We start from the raw sequence: 17,265 nt of genomic DNA on the forward strand, positions 1-17,265 counted from the left end.
CGCAGTCGAGCCCCTCCAACCTCTGCAAAACCTGCATGCTTCCACTGGCGTTGGAATAAATCCCACCAGAGAATCCTCCGTCTTCCCTTGTACTTTTTCTTCTGCGTGAAAATAAAAAATGAAGAAACAGTAAAAGGTGAGCGTGCAGCTCGATCTGCCTCAGACAGACAGCGAGGGGAGGTGAGATTAATGGAGCCTTACAGAAGATTGTGAGGAGATCAGCAGAGTTGTGGGGAGCCAGAGAAGTCAAAGAGCAACTCGATGAATCCTGGCCCTGGATCTTGTGCTAATCTATCGGGGCTCAACCTTTTGTGGCACAGCTACATGTGGGATGGCAGTCAGTGTCTTCGAAACCACTCTAACATGAAATTTTCTGTCAGACTGTGAGACTACAGAGAGGTTTACATGTTTGTTTTTTTTAATTGAAAATGTGCAACAACATACCAAGGCTAACATCCGTTGCATCGCCATCTTGAGTCCAAATAGCAAGAGAGGTTGACTTATTCTGCCCAGCCGCCACCATCGGACTGTCTACACTCCATAACCATCGGCGTCCTCTTTCACGCACGGCCTGCTGCCATCTCCACCTGAGTGGCAATAAAAGGGTGGACCAGGCAAGACAGACAACTGCTTCCAGACCAGAGGGCTGAGAAACGTTGGACCGAAGCGGCGACCCAAAATGTGCTAATTTTGCAATGACAGTAGAAAACCTCCCTCAGGGGGCCCCATCTGGCTGCATTCACTCTGGTTGACCTGCTAAGCACCAGTGGGAGGAGGACCTCTGAAATAACTTTTGCCTACAGGGCCCCACACAGATCCTCGAATCACCGCTGGTGTTGACAACAGGAACGTGAGCATTACGAAGCAGAAATCCTGCCTGCATGTTGTCCCACATGCTGTTTCGTAAAGCGTCTCGAGACAACACTGAACAAATAATGATTGATTGATACACAGAGCGAAAACAAGCGTTGTGCAGATGTAAATACAAAACCATAAAGAAACAAAAAAGCTACATTAAATAAAAACATTTGTTATTTTTGATTTCTACACAAATCAATAGTGACCTTGCTGTTTTGTCTTCAATGTTCAGTTGATTTCAAATGTCAAATGCTATGCAGCTAATATGATGATGAATGCAAAAAGGAAGTGTTTTTCATAAGGTTAAAACAGGCGTCGCATCATAACAGCTTGTGCATATCATGTCTGAGGTTGTAGCATTACCTCCAACACAAACCAAACACCTGACAGTGGATACTGGTGTTACCCCTTGCTGCAGCCTTGGTTTTCCCAGGTTTATTTCACACCTGTTTGTATATGAGCATAACAATATACTTCTACACTACACTATACCGACCTGCTGTGTTGTAACTTTGGGTTTTAGAATTTTCATCTCAAATTCAAGGGGGGCAGCGTGTTGAAAATCTCAGTCGGGGGAAGAAAGAAAACAACATGATTTGGATTGTGATGTACTGACAGTTGCAGAATGGTTTGACAGAAAACATTTATCCAGCTGTCTCCCGTCTCATTGTCTCTTTAATCTGTGCTCGGTGAAAATCCTGGATCAAAGTTTGGAGAGAGAGGACAAGACGGAGATGAAACCAGAGATTCCTTAAATGCAGACTTTCTCAACACTCTCCCAGTCAGCTGCAGAAACGTCCCTGAAGGAAACCATTTGTAACACATTTCATATAGAATGTGAAAGTCCACCAGTTGTAGAACATACCCGCTATCCAACTTCCCTTTTCAAAGCTTTCCAAGACCCTCCAAAACCTCTCTGCCTGCCCCCCCTGCAGTCATCCCCCTGCAGCTCTGAGAAATGTGCTTCAATGGAGCCGGAGAGCCGTGGAATAAAGGCTCAGTGTCCTGCCTTCAAATTCTCTCCAGTGCAACCCAGAGCATAACTCCAGATTCAGCAAGGACTTCAAAGATTCCCCACAGAGGGAAGCCGCCCCTGGCATCCAGATGCACCATTTCTAGGATTTGCTGGGCAGGCTGAGGCAGGATGCTACTGGCCAGTTTTCTCACCACCTGGTGTGCTTAAAGAAATATTGATTTGCTTCTGTAGAACATTTTTCTGTAACTTCATACCTGATCTGTTTTTTTTTGCAAACCAATATATATGGTTTCTTTAAGTCTATAATTTAGACCACAGCTTCTCTTTTTTTTTTTGTTGTTGTTGCATCTCCTTTCCCAAGGCAAGTCAGCACACCCTGCAAAGTATCACAAGAAGCTCAGGTCAGAGCATGTGAGAGTATTCGATGGATCCACCCATGGGGTAGCAGGAACACAAACACAAAGCCAAGACATCCCGAGGAGCGAGAACAAGATGAGACACCTCACAACAAAACAAACACTGTGAGGCTCGTCCAGGCTCAGGATAACTTCCTGAGAGGCATCGCCTGTGTCTAACATCTTTCCACATTCTATACACTGTCCGGTGAATCTGAACAGGAAGAGGAAGATGATGAGTCATCAGCCTCCAGGCAGGATACACAAAGACTAAGTGACTTGATCGCTTTACCAAGGACGTTTTCTCCGTCAAGCTCGGCCTCTGCAAACCTCTCACATATCCTACGTAGCCGGCAGTCTTTCACTTACATAAATAAGTACTTCAGTTTCAGGTGAAGCATCTGTTCGTACTGATAGATACAGTCTCACTTCTCTCTTTGAGGAAGAAAAAGGGCATCCTCGTGTCATCAATAGAGTGGTGCCTCTTGCAGCTGACAGACGTGTCGCAATCTCCCCGAGCTTCAGAGACGAGAGAGAGAGGGAGGGCGATGTTCAGAAAGGAATCAAAGTTACACGGCATGAAAAACAAGAACCTGTGTGGAGCAAGGACGTGAGTGAGTGTAGATGATACAATTCAAAAATCAAAACACAAGCTGCTTGTTTTAATCAAAGTAACATGTCTGCACCAACTTCACAACTACAAAATAAAGTGGACATTCAACAGTGGGATAATAATGCAGCACGAGGCAATGTCAAGTAAATGTTTCAGGAGAACTGGCCCCGACAATGTGCTTCAGTGTCACACGAGCAAGATCCTTGATGCTCTTCGGTGAGATTCCTGTGATGTGACTCAGTTCCTCCACCACCTGCAGCGAATTGAAGAAAGCTGAGATCACTCCAAGACGTTTGTGTAGAAGGCATGGTGACAGGTTGAGATCGCACTTCCACTGGAGGCTGATTTACTTTAACATGGCTGCATATTGTCTGAAATGTTGAACGTGAGTGGCGGCGATGTAGGCGAGATTTAGGAAGGGGTAAAAAGTCGAGCGTTTCACCTGTTCGTATTTCCTGACATAGAGGACGAATGTTGCCACGGCGATGACACAAACGCCGAGGAGCATGTAGTCTTCGGTCACTGTCACAAACTTCTCTCTGTTTAGCAAAGGGTTCATTGTGTGATTAAGCAGACACGGTAAATATTACAAAGCAGCAAAAAAAAACAATATAATATGTATAAACCATAAGAAACAGTAACACAACTCAGGTCAGCAGCATCTCCCCTCTTCACTTTGACCACCTGTTGCCAAAAAATAAGAATAGTGCCTTTAAGAGGAACATTATACCTGTGTTCTGTGGACGGGCTGCCCCACTGAACGGTAGTCGCTAACAAGGAGTCATAGACGGCGGTCCTCTGAAGGCTGACGAACTGGAGAACGTGGTGGCACAGCGGGTACAGATGATCCACAGGGGCAGACGGCTCATTGTGTCCTGTGGAAGTTTCATCCACAATGAAAAGTCTGCTACAGCTACTCAGCACATTCAGCGTCATCAATGTTTGCCTTCATGTTAGCCATGTTCTGCTTACCCAACACTTCCAGGAGGATCTCCACGTATGTCAGCGGGTTAGGGGCATTAAGTCTGAAATCAAGTCCTTTTAAGACCAGCAGCTCTGAATCCAGGACAGCCTCCTTAGAAACACTGAGGCCCGCTGAATGCAGGAAACGAACAGCAGTGCTGGTGTCGATCATCTGGAAAATGTTTGAGAAAGTGACTGCCGTTTTCTTTTTCTTTTTTACTACAGAGGTATTGAACAGCGTCAGGTGGGAGACGTGCAGAACTTACATGACTGTGCAGAGACATTTTGCTTGCTAGTTGCACACAGGAGAAGATGATGAGAGGGAACTTGTCTTTGAGCTTGTCAAACACGGCTCCCTCGTAACTTCTCGGTGGATCTGCAGCCGCGCCTTCAGGTGTGCGTGTGCTGAACAAATCCGTCAGGTGCTTTTCCATGAACCTGGAGTGGGGGGGGGGGGGGGGGGGTAATTATTCACAGATAAACCAATACTACACAGCGTGTAGCAGAGACAGACAAACGTGCATCTCCTTCTTACCTTTGAAGTAATTCAATGGCATGGTATCCAGCCAGTGGATCAAGCCTCAGTTCTTTAGTTATCAGGAAGATGTATTCTATCCACATAAAGCAATGAAGAGAACCAAATACAAACATATATATACAGCATTTTTCAAAGTGGAAACATGAGCTCTGCATGACTAGACGGAGTTGAAAGAGGTTTAAAACATACATGAACAGGAAGCAATTTAAATGCATTATCATGCATACATTAAAAGGTGTGTGTGTGTGGGGGGGGGGGGGTGAAACATAGTCTGATATTCTGTTGTTATGTTAAATGTTTAATGCTGTATGAGCCATTAGTCTCAAACTATCTTTAGATTATTGCTGTTCATCTTTTGAGCCCGTCATCTTGAGTCTAGTTTACGTCACATTTGGTTGAAGTTGTTCATATTTGTTGTAACATATTTGATCATCGATCGAAGTACAAATCATCCTACAGAATAGACACACAAGGCCGGCGACGGCAGGAAATAAAATACTTCTGAAATCATAAGAGCCACACTTTTAGTTTGTTCATTTTCTGATCGTCTTCCTCTCGATCAGATCACAGCCGTGCAAGAACGGCAAACACTGAATCACAACCATGATGAGTTCTCAACGCCACCCAATTATCAAAATGTTGCATTACTGCAACTTTACTGGACAGCTTATTCCTCTGCCCACCAGTCACTTTGAAAGAAATGAAGGTATTTATCGCCTATATGATGTGTTGAGCCAGCAGCACAAACACCTGCAAACAAGAGTTAAAGAATAGAACTTGTACTATAACAGACCTTTCCCTGTAAATGTATCTTAACTACCGTCATTGTTTTGAAGCTGTTAATACAAGGCAACAAATCGATGTTGGTCCAAAGTTGTTCACTGCTCTCCATGTACTGCTCCTGACAGCTGCGAGACTCCCTCCACTAGTTTAGCCTCAACAACAACAAGGCTCACACATCCAGGTGAAAGAAAGACATCAGTAATGACAGGGTAGAGCACAGCGAGGCTTAGTGGACCATTCAGATATAATACTGTGCCGTTCACTCAATCCAAGTGTTCAATTATTAAAACTGCAGCAAACTGTGATAACACACATATACAAACCTTATTTTGTCATTTCTGATCTTAGTGTTTCTCTTGTGTGTTTTCTAGTTTCATCTTTTTATTATTTTCATCCTGGTGTTTCTTTATGTGCTCGTTTGATTTTGTTATATTCTTCAGTTCTTGGTGTCTTCAGTGTTTCATGATTTAGTTTGTAGTCTCCCCAGTGTTTCTTGTATTTTACTCCTGTATCTGTGTGTGTTTCCCTCCTGTCTTCATTGGCCTGATTGTCCTCACCTGTGTCTGTCTATTCATTCTCATGTTGTCACTTCATCGCTGCATGTTGCTGGATATGTTAGTTAGGGTTTCTCTGTGTCAGTAGTGTTAGTAATTCACACTATAGTTTGAAGACCTGTAGCAATAAAATACTTACATGGTATAACTTCATTAATTCATAAGGGGGAAGAAGCCTGATCCAGTTGTAAAGGGGTTCTAATTGTCACAGCTGTTTGTGTAATAAGAAAATTAAGAACATATTGAACAGTGTAACAGGCTCACTTGGATATTGTATGAAAACATGTAGCTGTTGCGCGATTATTAAAAGGCTTTCCCAGCAGATATAAAAAAAAGTGCATTTTGTCACATAACTGATTCAATATTTTAAACTCCAGTTTAAAATTAATTTTACCGTTTGTTCGTTATGCAATTAAAAAACTGAATAAAAAAAATTAAATATCCGAATTTAGTAACGTCAGAGCGCAATTAGTGTCATAATTGCATGAATAAATATTAACATGTTTTTTGAAAACTAATAAAATTAAAATACATAAATATGAAGCGTTAAGCCAGGCTATGTGAAATATCATTAACTTACCCATTAGTTTCTTGTTCTTGAAAGTTCCGCTGCACTTTGATACATTTGTAATGTTGTCTTTGTTTCTTTTGTTCAGATTAATTAGAAAATCACTGAGCAGGTCGAAAGAAGCTTCTCGAAACTTGTAACTTATTTTGTGTTTCGATGAAGACAAGAACCGTTTCGCCATTTGTGCTAAAGCTAACGCTCTGAAGCTAACCAACGGTTTTCCCTCTGAAAGCAGAAATATTAACGTTTCAAACTACGGAATATATTATTATTATTATTATTACTATTCAAGGATTGGACACTTTTGTTAACAGCTGTTTCTGTTCGTTATTCGTCCAGAAGATGGCGCTATTTACCCAATGTTTCTCACTTTACTGCGGTTAATACACATTCATCATACACCTTGTAGCATAATAAAAGGAAAATAAAATCATAGCACTAGCATTAAACCTCTACCGGCCACCGTAGGACTCTTGAGTCTAAGGATTATTTTTTTTCTTATCTAGGAATGTGTTTGGCAATCATGAAATACGTGTAGGAATGTTTTGGGTGAATTATGAAATATGTGTTCAGTTAGACCTTCCGGGCCACCGTAGTGTTCGTTGTTTTACGTATACTTCCTGCGACCAGCCTCTCTCTACACAGCAGCTGAGCAGACATGGCTGACAAGACGCCGAAAGGACCCAACGCTCCCTTTGCAACCAGGATAGACCCGACTAAAGCGGGTCTCTCTGCGGAACAAATGCACTTCATCCGACAGGTCGAGCTTCAGCAGTGGAAGAAGAAAACGCAGCAGCTGCGGACACGAAACGTGGTGACAGGACTCGCCGTGGGAGCGCTCGTGCTGGGGATCTGTATCCTTGTCCTGCACACTGACGTAAACACAAGGTGAACTACGTAACGTTAGCTTAGCATGGCTAAAGGTTTCCTGTGTAGTTCCATTGTGATTAAAGCTGCAGGCTGGTTTTTCTTGTGCAGGTTTCTGACATTATTTACAGCAGAATTATTTGAGTGAAACGTGCAAAGATTGAAATATCACTTTAAGTGTCCCATTCATTAGAAAGCTTTCTGTTCCAGGTGCAGGTTTTTGCTTGTTTTAGCAATGGTTTAAATCAACCTTATTTAACTAGCAGTTTTTATACATTTAAAATGGAATACAAAGTGCTTAACATGTTTGAAAGCAATTTGGTGAGAGACACCAGAGTCATATAAAGCGTACTTACACAAAATATAAAGAAACACACGCAGATATGGATGGTTGTATGGAGACTTACAACAAGGGTAGGTAAATAACATCAAATAAGATTTAGGTTTCTATAACTCTTTTTCACAGACTAGTTTCAATTGACCACTTTTCTTTATTTAAAAATATAATTTAATTTAACTGTGATATAAAAGATGTTTTTTTTTTTTTCTATTATTGTGAGACATGCTTTTCACACAAAGAGTCCTGAATCACACACATGTACAAACAGGAGCTATATGGTGGGAGGATGTCAGAGTGGGGCTGCTAACCAGAGCTGTTGGGGGTTCAATGCACCTCTGCACCTGACAAGCCTCCAGCAACTTCCATACCAATCAGTTCAACCTTCATACTTCCCAGTGATCCGTAACCGGACTTAAACCTGTGGACTTGGGTACCAGCGACCCTCCGGTGCCAAGCTCCATTCCCTACAGACTAAACTTCTGCCATTGGTGTTACTATGTCTGCTGTTGTAAATTCAGGGGGATAATATGGATATGTCTAAACTAACTTTTTCTGTTTACCTTCATGTCATCTTATTCTTTTGTCAAATATTTGCCTTGACCACTTGCTCCCCTGCCAGACGGCTACACATTTTACTCAGTCTCCCAGGAGCGGATCATGGATGAAATGGACGAGGAAGCCAAGCTTCGGAGACTGCAGGGACCAAAGACTGGTGCCAACTAAGCCGCATTGTGTCGCCTACAAGTTTTTGGACTGTGTGTCTGTACCGCACTTAACAGAGAATGGACTTACATGGACACTATAATGCCACTGAGGCGGGTCAGCCCATTTTTATTGTTTAGACGGCACTGGAATTTATTTTTCCCTGATTGTTAAAGGGAGCTGTGTGGTTTTGATGCCGACTTTGTGTCTGACTTATTTTAAGTGAACTTGCTTGTTATGAAAAAGAGAAATCCACTGACCCTAATTTGCTACCCTGAAGGAACTACAACACCTTCTCTGATAAGTTTCCAAACCTGATTATGTGATTCAGTCGGTGCAAGAGGAGTATCCTATCTATCTGCATAGTTTATGATGCCTAATCTATAGTTGCCTTTAACAGCTGGGAATGAAGCGACACTGCTGAGAAGACACATTATCAAGCTGTTAAAACATACTCATGTCGATACGATGATTTGTAAAATAAAAGTATAATGTATTTGATTTTATAAACAGTCAAGTTTCTTTTTTTATTCATCAACACAAGATGACCAAACATTTGGTTTTTCTGTACAATTGCATTTATTTTTGTCAAAATTTGATACATGGAGTCTGATCGAGCCACCAAATCTCAAAAGGTACAAATATAAAATAAGACATTGTCAGGGAAAGGCACAGATTCAGCATGGCAGGACAGCAGCAGCTTCAGAAAGAAATACCATTATATATATTTACATTCAAAATTTTGAGACCTCTTTGAATATATTATGAACTTTTGAAAATATTTTTTTTTTACAGGAGTTCCATTACTGGAAAAATTCAGTGTGAATTGTGAATATTTGATAAGGCAACGTCTACACATTCACAGCTTGGACTGATCTCTGTCAAAAGCCCCATAATGCACTAGTTTAAAAAACAATCTCGGAGGGTTGATCTTCATTACGGTGATCATAAAATGAGCTGGAGACTACGCTCTGCCTCCTTCAGGTGGAACAGGAAATATACATCAGCGCTCCTTCAGGTGAACACAGTCTCCTCCACACGTGTGACGGGATCGAGGACTAATCGACTAAAGTGCACAAGGTGTTTGATCTATCGGAACAAGGGACAAATAGGAAATCTGCTTGAGCAAGAATTAAGGTTTAGTTTACTCCTAAAACTAAAAATGCATTCTACTATATACACATTTACAATAAACAGGAAAGCCAGTAGTTTAAAACCTAGGTTGATTTTGGACATTTAATCAATACAGAGATAATTTTAATTAGAAAATTGAGCGATGTCTCTGCTGTAGTATTGTCTACCATTTAATGCAGACTAAAAGATTCAATAAGTCTTTCTACTGAAGAAAGTGCTGAGCTAACAGACCTGTTTCTTACTGAACCATTGACATCTTTGTACTTTTTTTTTTTTTTTTACAGAAACATCTTCATGTTGCACTAAATTCAGACTGAGCGTAAGAAATGAAGGTCATCTTCTCGGGTGTCCGAACAACTTCAGAAAAGATATATTTTAATCAAACTGTACAAAGCATCTAGCTTGCTCTCTACGGCCCCTGGAAGGCAATGATCAGAGTGTATTCACTGTGCAGTCAGCAGGTGCTGAGACATCTTCATATACAAAACTACAGCAAGTAAAGATACACTTTGTCAGACAAGAAGAGAAAACAGTAACTATTATTATTCTGTGTCAAAGTCATAGTCAGTGCAGCACTCTGAAATATGATTTGACTGCGTTAAACAAGAAACAAATCCCTCAGACAAACATTGAAAAACATCCTGTGATTTGACATTTTGCAGAATTCTGTGACTGCGCCAGTGGATGTGAACGTTTATTAACAAGAGAGCACAAAAGGTTCCTACAACATCGTAGGTATTCTGCGCTTACAGCTGCAACAAATCCTCCAGATGTGACTGAAAGAGGGCGGACGACTGGATGTTTCAGTTCCTGCGACGATCCAGCTTCACTGATGACCCTTTTATTTGGACGTTGAGGTAATTGAACACCGGCGGAGAGAAGCCGTTTGTCAGTGAAAAGTGTTCCTTCTCTTGCGTGGGTTTGACCACTGTAGTCACACTTTAGATGAGGTAGGAAAAAATACAGCATGCTTGGCTGAGTTTCTTACTAGAAAAATGAGAAGAAAGAAAATCTTTATTGTCGAGTTTAAACAAAGGAAAAAAGAGAAACGCTATGTAATGTTGATGCAATGTGCACTCACCATTCTACTAATGTCAGTGGCAAAGGTGACACCTTTGCTGGGTTTATCCTGGGAACCGCTGCTGCTGCCTCCGAGAGAGTTTCTCCTAATGATACCTGAGGAAAACGCCCAGTGCAAGCTTCAGAGAACTCATTCCTGCACAAACATTTTCCTGACAAAATGGAGGGGAAAAAAAGTGGATTTCTTCCTCACCCTGGAGTGGCAGTATGTCGAGGCGCTGCAGGCTGTTCCTGCGGGACGAGGGGAAGCCGCTCCCCTTGGACAGGCGGCGCTTTCGGCTGGAGAGCATAGCGGCAGGAGAGACGATGCCTGGGGGGGGGATCTTCCCCATCTTCTCGTACAACTCCTCGATCTCCCTCTTCTGTGCTGCCTGCAGAGCCTGAACCTCAGCAATGTGTCTGATCGGGGAAAGGAAACAAGGGATTTGGTTAAATACTCGGACATGTTAACGCAACAGATGTCATATCTAGTTAAGATCCATTCTCTCCAGTTTCAAAAGCTCAGTTGTCATTGTTTCCTTTCTGATTTACTCTCTGTATCTGCGGCTGTCACTTACTTCTCTCTGAGCTCCTGGAGCTCCTCCAGCATGTCTTCATCCTCACTGTCTGAGTCGTCAGTGCTCAGGTAGGGAGTGTTCTTGTTATACATCATCATCCACAGATGATGGACGGCGTTGCTGTACTGAGGGCTGCCCACCCCTCCGTCCCACAGCCTCCCCTCCGACTCTGCAGCCGTCACAGAGAGACCGCTGTCTGCCGACGTCCCCATCAGGCTCAGGCTGTACGCCCTCCTTCTCGTCCTCCTCCTCATCCTCTGCCGCTCCCCTAAGACCTCTTCCTCCCCCTCTTCTTCTTCTTCTTCCTCCTCGTCATCTTCTTCTTCTTCTCCCTCGTCTTCTTCTCTGTCCTGATTTTGTTTCTCCGGGCTCACAGCCCATCCCGCGGGCCCGTCCACCTCCTGTTTGATCCCCGCCGGCCCTCTGTGTGGATGTGGCTGAGGAGGGGACATAGTAAGGGAGGTACCCATGCTCGTCTCAGACTCCGCCTGCTCCTCTGTGCTGCTCTCTGATTGGGTGCTGCCGCTGTCTGCAGACTGAGTTGCAGCAGGTGTGGCAGCTACTGTCACATCAGGCGCAGGGATGTCCTTACTGGGCGTGACCTGAAATCGCCCCACAGTGACCGGAGCAGGCTGGACTCCTGGGAAAAAAGAGAAAGAAAGAAGAAGAAAGTGTGAACACACGTTTAAACCTGTATATATACATAACTGTTTAAATTCTGCAGACTTGTTTTGCTGGCTCAGTTTCCTTTAGAATATAAACTAATTACATGAGACATCTATATGTTTACTACTCAATGAAAGGACCACACAGTTTAATAACAACAAACCTGTTTGACCAAAAAAAATAAATAATACAAGTTAGGAAGGGTAGTTACATTTTCTAAGGATACAAATTGCTGGATGTCCTCTGAATTAAATCGTTTGGGGGGGAAACATGAACAAAGTACATTTTTACAAACTATTTTAGTTTTTAAATGACATCGTTTCCTTTCCTAAATTTACAGAAAAGTATTTTTTTTTACTAAAGAAACAAATCATACGGGTAAAAATCCATTCTCTTAAGCTGTGTTTCTTTCTCTACTGACTTCTAACTTCCATGAAAAACAAGCTGTAATATCTGTGTAATGACAATTTTCCAATTTTGATCCTCCTTTCCAATGACTGCCATTAACAGGCAGGCAGGGAGGAAGTTTTACGCAGATCAAAGTCATGATAGTCCAGTCGTAATTCTTGTTGACTTGATGGTTTATTGTAGTGATTTGATGTATAAAAAATAAGAACAAAACATACCATTTCCAGTGGTTTTCCTGACTGCTGGTGGTAACATGAGTGCTGGTGTGGTGAGAACTACCTGTTCCCTACCCTGTCCCTTATATATGTATGTAAACCCCCTAGTGGAAAATAATACACAAGAAATATCCAAACTAAATAACATGCCATCAAGAAACACAAAATGGCTCCTACAATCAGCACGGTGTCCTATATGAGCGACAGCCAATCATTAGCTCAGTGACATTGATTGCTCTTTAATCTGCTCAGATGCGATTGATCATTAGAACAAAGCTTCAGCCTTTCCTGATTGCCCGGCTTTGATTATAATCTAATTATGTGTTTCTTGGCAACCTTTTCCAAATGAGTCTCTCTCTCTCTCTCTCTCTCTCTCTCTCTCTCTCTCTCTCTCTCTCTCTCTCTCTCTCTCTCTCTCTCTCTCTCTCTCTCTCTCTCTCTCTCTCTCTCTCTTAAAAAGCAATCTCTCAGGACAAATGGAGGCTTAATTCATGGCTGTGATAGTCACTGATAATGCTGATTGAGTTGTTGACTTGAGTCACACACACAGCAGCTAGCTTCCCTGCGTGCTCACCAACAGTGTTAGCCTGTTTGAAACACAGACTAAACTGAAGTCCTGTCCTGTCCTTTTTAATAAAAAAAATATGTTTTTTTATTGATTCCAGAAAGAGGCAACTTCAGACAATGGACAGTGAGTGGGGAAAGACATGCAGGAAAGGAGCCACAGGTCTCCACACATGGAGTTCACACCAACCACTAGGCCACCGGCGCCCCAAGCCGTGCTCTTCTCTGACAAATAATGGCCGCTGTTTTTACAGCATAATGTCTCCTGTTTAAGAACAAGACAACCTTTTAGGGGTTTCACAGACTCGTCGACTTGTCGACTTTACAGCTGACCCCTCAAATACCTAAAACTCTATATCATTTTTATTCATGCTTGAAGCTTTTCAGTAAGGTCATTCATCTACAGATTCTTATTTATCCATTTACATGTGAAGTCAACATTTTAAAATATTTGATTACTATGTTTGCACTTTGTCATAGTTTTGATTTATTTTCATTTTTTCATATTGTTTTGCTGCTGTTGTCTGGACCAGGTCTCTCTACCAAGTATCTTAATAAAAATAAATAAATCAAACATCTGCAGACCATTTGATCATGTCAGGATCTTAAAACCCTGCAGTGCCTCAGTCTGTCCACTGGGTGTCCCTCTAACAGCAAACAGACCCAGTGTCTGGATCAGAGCCCACGGAAACACAGAGACTCTGTTGAATGTGGGCTCTAAACGCTGACAGGTGTGGATGTGGGAGGAGAAGCCAGTAATGAGCGTGGCGGCTCCCTGATTGGTCATTACCAGTGGGGAGGGCCGCCATCACACCTCCGTTTGTGCTGGTTTTTGAATGGAACATTACATCCAGACTCGGTTACGCAACGATTCCTCAGGCACCATTAATGGGTGATAATGTCACCAAGGAGACGGAGTAGAGAAATAGTGAAAAACGAGAACGTATCGGGGAGACATCAGACTGTATTTGGACCGAAAATATCATTAAATGAAGAAGTGGGAGAAGAAACGTACAATATTTGTCTGCTAATAAATGTGTGTGTGTGTGTGTGTGTGAATACCACAAGCATGCCAGTGTGTTTGTTTTGTACATACAGTACATAAACATCACGCAGTTATGTCATTTTCCAGTTCTCCCAGTCCCCTGGCTACACCACATTAGGTGTTTGTGGTCCAGTGACGGAGACGAAAACAGTTTTTAACCACACGACAACTTAAACAGAATTCCTCGTTTTTATTTCCAAAATAAGTTTGTCAGTCGAGCAAACAAAGAAGTCCTGAGCAGGTTTACGTCCATACATTTTATATAACTCCATTTCCCATGATAACTTCATACATTTTCGGTTGTTTTTTTTTTTGCAAGAGCTTATTTCTACAGACACCAAGAAATTAACTCGATACCACAGAAAACGGAGTAAAATACAATGTAGACATGCATGTCCTCTTAGGGCTTCCATACTGCACTGATCCCCCTCCCTGTCTTGTTAATGTTCCTCCTTCCTCGTTTTGTCTTTTTGTCAGGAGTTGAGACGGGGACCCGTACAAGCAGGCCAAAGACAAGCTGACCGAGGAGATCAGAGTAGATGATTCTGATTCTTACCTTATAAATATTCCTTTTTACTCATTTGACATATTTTTGTCTTTTGTTGTTTTCTTTATTTCTGTTTGATTTGAAATCAATGATTGCATTAAGATCTTACCAGATTCAGGAGAAGAAGCTTTTGGTTTTGGGGTACTGGTATTCATCTCGGGTATGGCGGGACGAATTTGTGTGCTGAAGGATGATAACTGTAAGGGAAGAACAACGTAAGAAGCGTTTATGTTACGCGTTCATTTGACTTGAAACAGAGTGCAACAAACATAATTAAAAAGAAAGTTTTACTGTATGTGAACTGTTTAATTCATGTCTTCGAAATTTATTTTCAAAAAACCTGCATGATTTGTATTAAAACATGCAAGGTGAAAAAGGTAGATGGGAACATCCGTATATGTTATTATTTGAGAAAAGTGTAAAAAAGTAGCTAAAGGATTCTTACAGTGTTTTCTGGGCTCTCTGGGGGAGACGGGGACAGATCTGAGGAGGAGTTTGAACTGGAAATATCTGATTTGGGTTCAGTCTGAGCTTGAACCTGTGCCGAGAACGGGGCCAAATAACCCGGGTCACCGTCCTCCCGGGTCATGCTTGTTGTATTGGAGAGTCCGACCTGCTGTAGAAGCTCCTGAGGAGCCAGAGGAGGAGTGGAGGGCATGGAGGGTGGAGAAAGCTGATACATCCAGGCGGGATGAGAACCAGGGAAGCCGTCCACTTGGGGCATACTCTCAGGGCTGTGGTAGATGTTGCTCTGTGCTGGAGGGTAGTGGGCCTCTGCTGGTGAGGTCTGGTAATGTTGGGGGTAGACGGAGGGGTAACCTGACTGAGGGTTCATGTGAGTAGGCAGCTGTGGGTGGTAGCCTGGGTAGGAGGGCATCCCCTGGGCCGGATGACCCGCAGGAGGGATGAAAGACTGTGCCATGCTCATCGCCATGGAGATGACATTTGCAAGGGAAAACAGCGGCTGCGTGTGAGGGGGCCACATGTTGGGGTGCTGGGGGTTCGGCGGGGACATGTTGACACCCTCATTGCTGATAGGGCTCGGGGTCTCACTCAGAGGACTTGGAGAACCAGGTGCAGGGGAGGGGATGGAGGGGAAGGTGGGGTTACTGGCTACACGTGTGAGAGGGGGGTGGAGGGCTGGTTTGGGGGAACCTGGAGAGCCCGGGTACGGAAACGGGAAGTGACTGTGGCCCATGTAGGGCAGGTGGTAGTGCTGGTGGTGAGGAAGAAGGGATGCAGGGTTGTGGTGGTGCTGATAGTGGAGTGGAGAGCCTGGAAGACAGAGATAAGAGACCGTTTTGGGTTATTGTTTTGTAAACGCAGAAGTCATAGAACATATAAAACATGAACGTAATCCCAGGGAAGTTTCTGAAGATCTGTTTTGGAATCCCATAACGACTTCCGAACGACAGGTTAACAGCATTTGGTTATGACACGCGATGATGGCAGTCGCCATCTTGAAAATGGTAACTCCAAGCAACTTACACTAAATCTAGAACAGGTCAAAGAGGGGGAGTTGATACAAACCAAATTTATATCTTGGTTGCTAAAAAAAACCCAACATCTAGCTCGTCTGGTTCGTCATTTAGAAAGCGTATGACAAACAAAAAAAAACAACATGAAAGAAGCTGAGAGTTGAAGGTTGGTAATGGAGTTTAGCTAACGTGAAGCGCGCCTTGGTATCTTAGTATAGGCTATATTGGGGTTTTCTTCATTTTGGACCAGCCTCAGGTGGACAGTTGAGGTACTGCAGTTTATTCGCACTTCTGCATTTGATTCATTTTTTTAAATAAAAGGTTGTTGCTTGGTGGAAGTGTCCTAAATCTGGTTTCTTTCTCATGTCCAGAAGGAGGCAACTCCACTAGTTGAATAACATGAAACCATACGGGACAATGAGCCTACTTATCACTTGATTTACTCTCTCTGTAAATATTTTCCAAATAAATTCAAGGTCTCCACCACTACTTCCAAGTCCTCTTCAATGCAGCATGACATCAGTTTTGCAAGTCATGATCCAATTTAGATTAAAAATCAAGAAATGGTCATTGTTCTTATTTATTTTTTATTAACAACCTCAACCCTACTGCTCAGTGTCAGTGGAATATTATCCAGAGGTTTCAACAGAGAAATTAGATCATTCATTCTTCCTCTCTCTCAGCTTTTGGATGAATCTTACAACAGCTCTCTTCCAAAACACAAGTCATCTGGAGCAGAAATCCTGCTAAAATGTACAAATGATTGGTTTCTAAGTTGAACAAAGGCGTTTTGTTTTCAGAAGTAATTGCATTCAAACTGTTGCACACATGGCTTGAATGGTTGTGCGGGATTCAGCAGCATTGGAGCGACTGCGGATGTTTTGTATAACCGTGTATGAGGATTTTAAATGGAACGCACGTGTGTGTTTCCACAATGTTTGGGGATTGATTGAGAGATTAAAGCAGTTCGGATTGCTTCACAAGTCCTTTGGGGAAAAGAAGTTGAGGATGCCAATGTCCTATCCACATCCATTGATTTGACATTTACCTCAACAATGGCTCCACAGTTAAAAAAACCACACCTCCTAATGCTGATGATGCGTAACAGGCTCTAGTTTTTCCATGCTGACGGAAACATAGGTTTGGAAAGAGTCCGTGTGGAGGGCAGGTGGCCACGAGGCATTGCGAAAGCGACCATGTAGTGGACTTCCAGCAGTGAGGGACACAAGACAAGAGGGGATGAGGATGTTCAGATGGCTGAAGAGGCTGGAACAAAGGGCATTCAGAAGATACACGTGGTCTTAAATTGACTTCAAATGCTCCCTCTGTGGGGGGGCGGGGGGGACTTTTAAGGGGGTGGGATGCTTTCTCGGAAATTCTGGAGAAGTTTGTTCTGGCAAACAGATGTTGCCGC

The 17,265-nt window shown here is 42.8% G+C and overlaps 3 protein-coding genes across 5 annotated transcripts in view; 1 reads left to right on the top strand and 2 right to left on the bottom strand.

The window, feature by feature from the left end:
• Positions 1-2,873: 2,873 nt before the first annotated feature.
• On the bottom strand, positions 2,874-6,634 carry cntd1 (cyclin N-terminal domain containing 1). The gene is made up of 7 exons (XM_079334015.1): positions 6,261-6,634; positions 4,341-4,416; positions 4,072-4,243; positions 3,815-3,977; positions 3,573-3,717; positions 3,285-3,381; positions 2,874-3,095 (listed from the first exon to the last, which is right to left on the bottom strand). Exons 1-7 carry the CDS (start codon positions 6,427-6,429, stop codon positions 2,982-2,984), a joined length of 936 nt encoding a protein of 311 aa, XP_079190141.1. The 5' UTR covers positions 6,430-6,634; the 3' UTR covers positions 2,874-2,981.
• A 22-nt stretch (positions 6,635-6,656) lies between these two features.
• On the top strand, positions 6,657-8,667 carry coa3a (cytochrome C oxidase assembly factor 3a). The gene is made up of 2 exons (XM_079334017.1): positions 6,657-7,102; positions 8,075-8,667. Exons 1-2 carry the CDS (start codon positions 6,907-6,909, stop codon positions 8,176-8,178), a joined length of 300 nt encoding a protein of 99 aa, XP_079190143.1. The 5' UTR covers positions 6,657-6,906; the 3' UTR covers positions 8,179-8,667.
• Positions 8,668-8,712: 45 nt separating this feature from the next.
• The window catches only part of wnk4a (WNK lysine deficient protein kinase 4a), a 45,435-nt gene continuing 36,882 nt past the window's right edge, over positions 8,713-17,265 (bottom strand). For all 3 annotated transcript variants that reach the window (XM_079334011.1, XM_079334012.1, XM_079334010.1), the window contains 6 exons: positions 14,819-15,648; positions 14,483-14,570; positions 10,929-11,568; positions 10,565-10,770; positions 10,373-10,467; positions 8,713-10,278 (listed from right to left, as the gene is read on the bottom strand). In XM_079334011.1, coding sequence (XP_079190137.1) covers positions 10,276-10,278; positions 10,373-10,467; positions 10,565-10,770; positions 10,929-11,568; positions 14,483-14,570; positions 14,819-15,648 — 1,862 coding nt within the window. In that variant the 3' untranslated portion in view covers positions 8,713-10,275. The remainder of the gene's footprint in view (positions 10,279-10,372; positions 10,468-10,564; positions 10,771-10,928; positions 11,569-14,482; positions 14,571-14,818; positions 15,649-17,265) is intronic.

Source organism: Symphodus melops (assembly GCF_947650265.1).
Source record: "Symphodus melops genome assembly, chromosome: 21".
Classification (NCBI taxonomy): domain Eukaryota; kingdom Metazoa; phylum Chordata; class Actinopteri; order Labriformes; family Labridae; genus Symphodus; species Symphodus melops.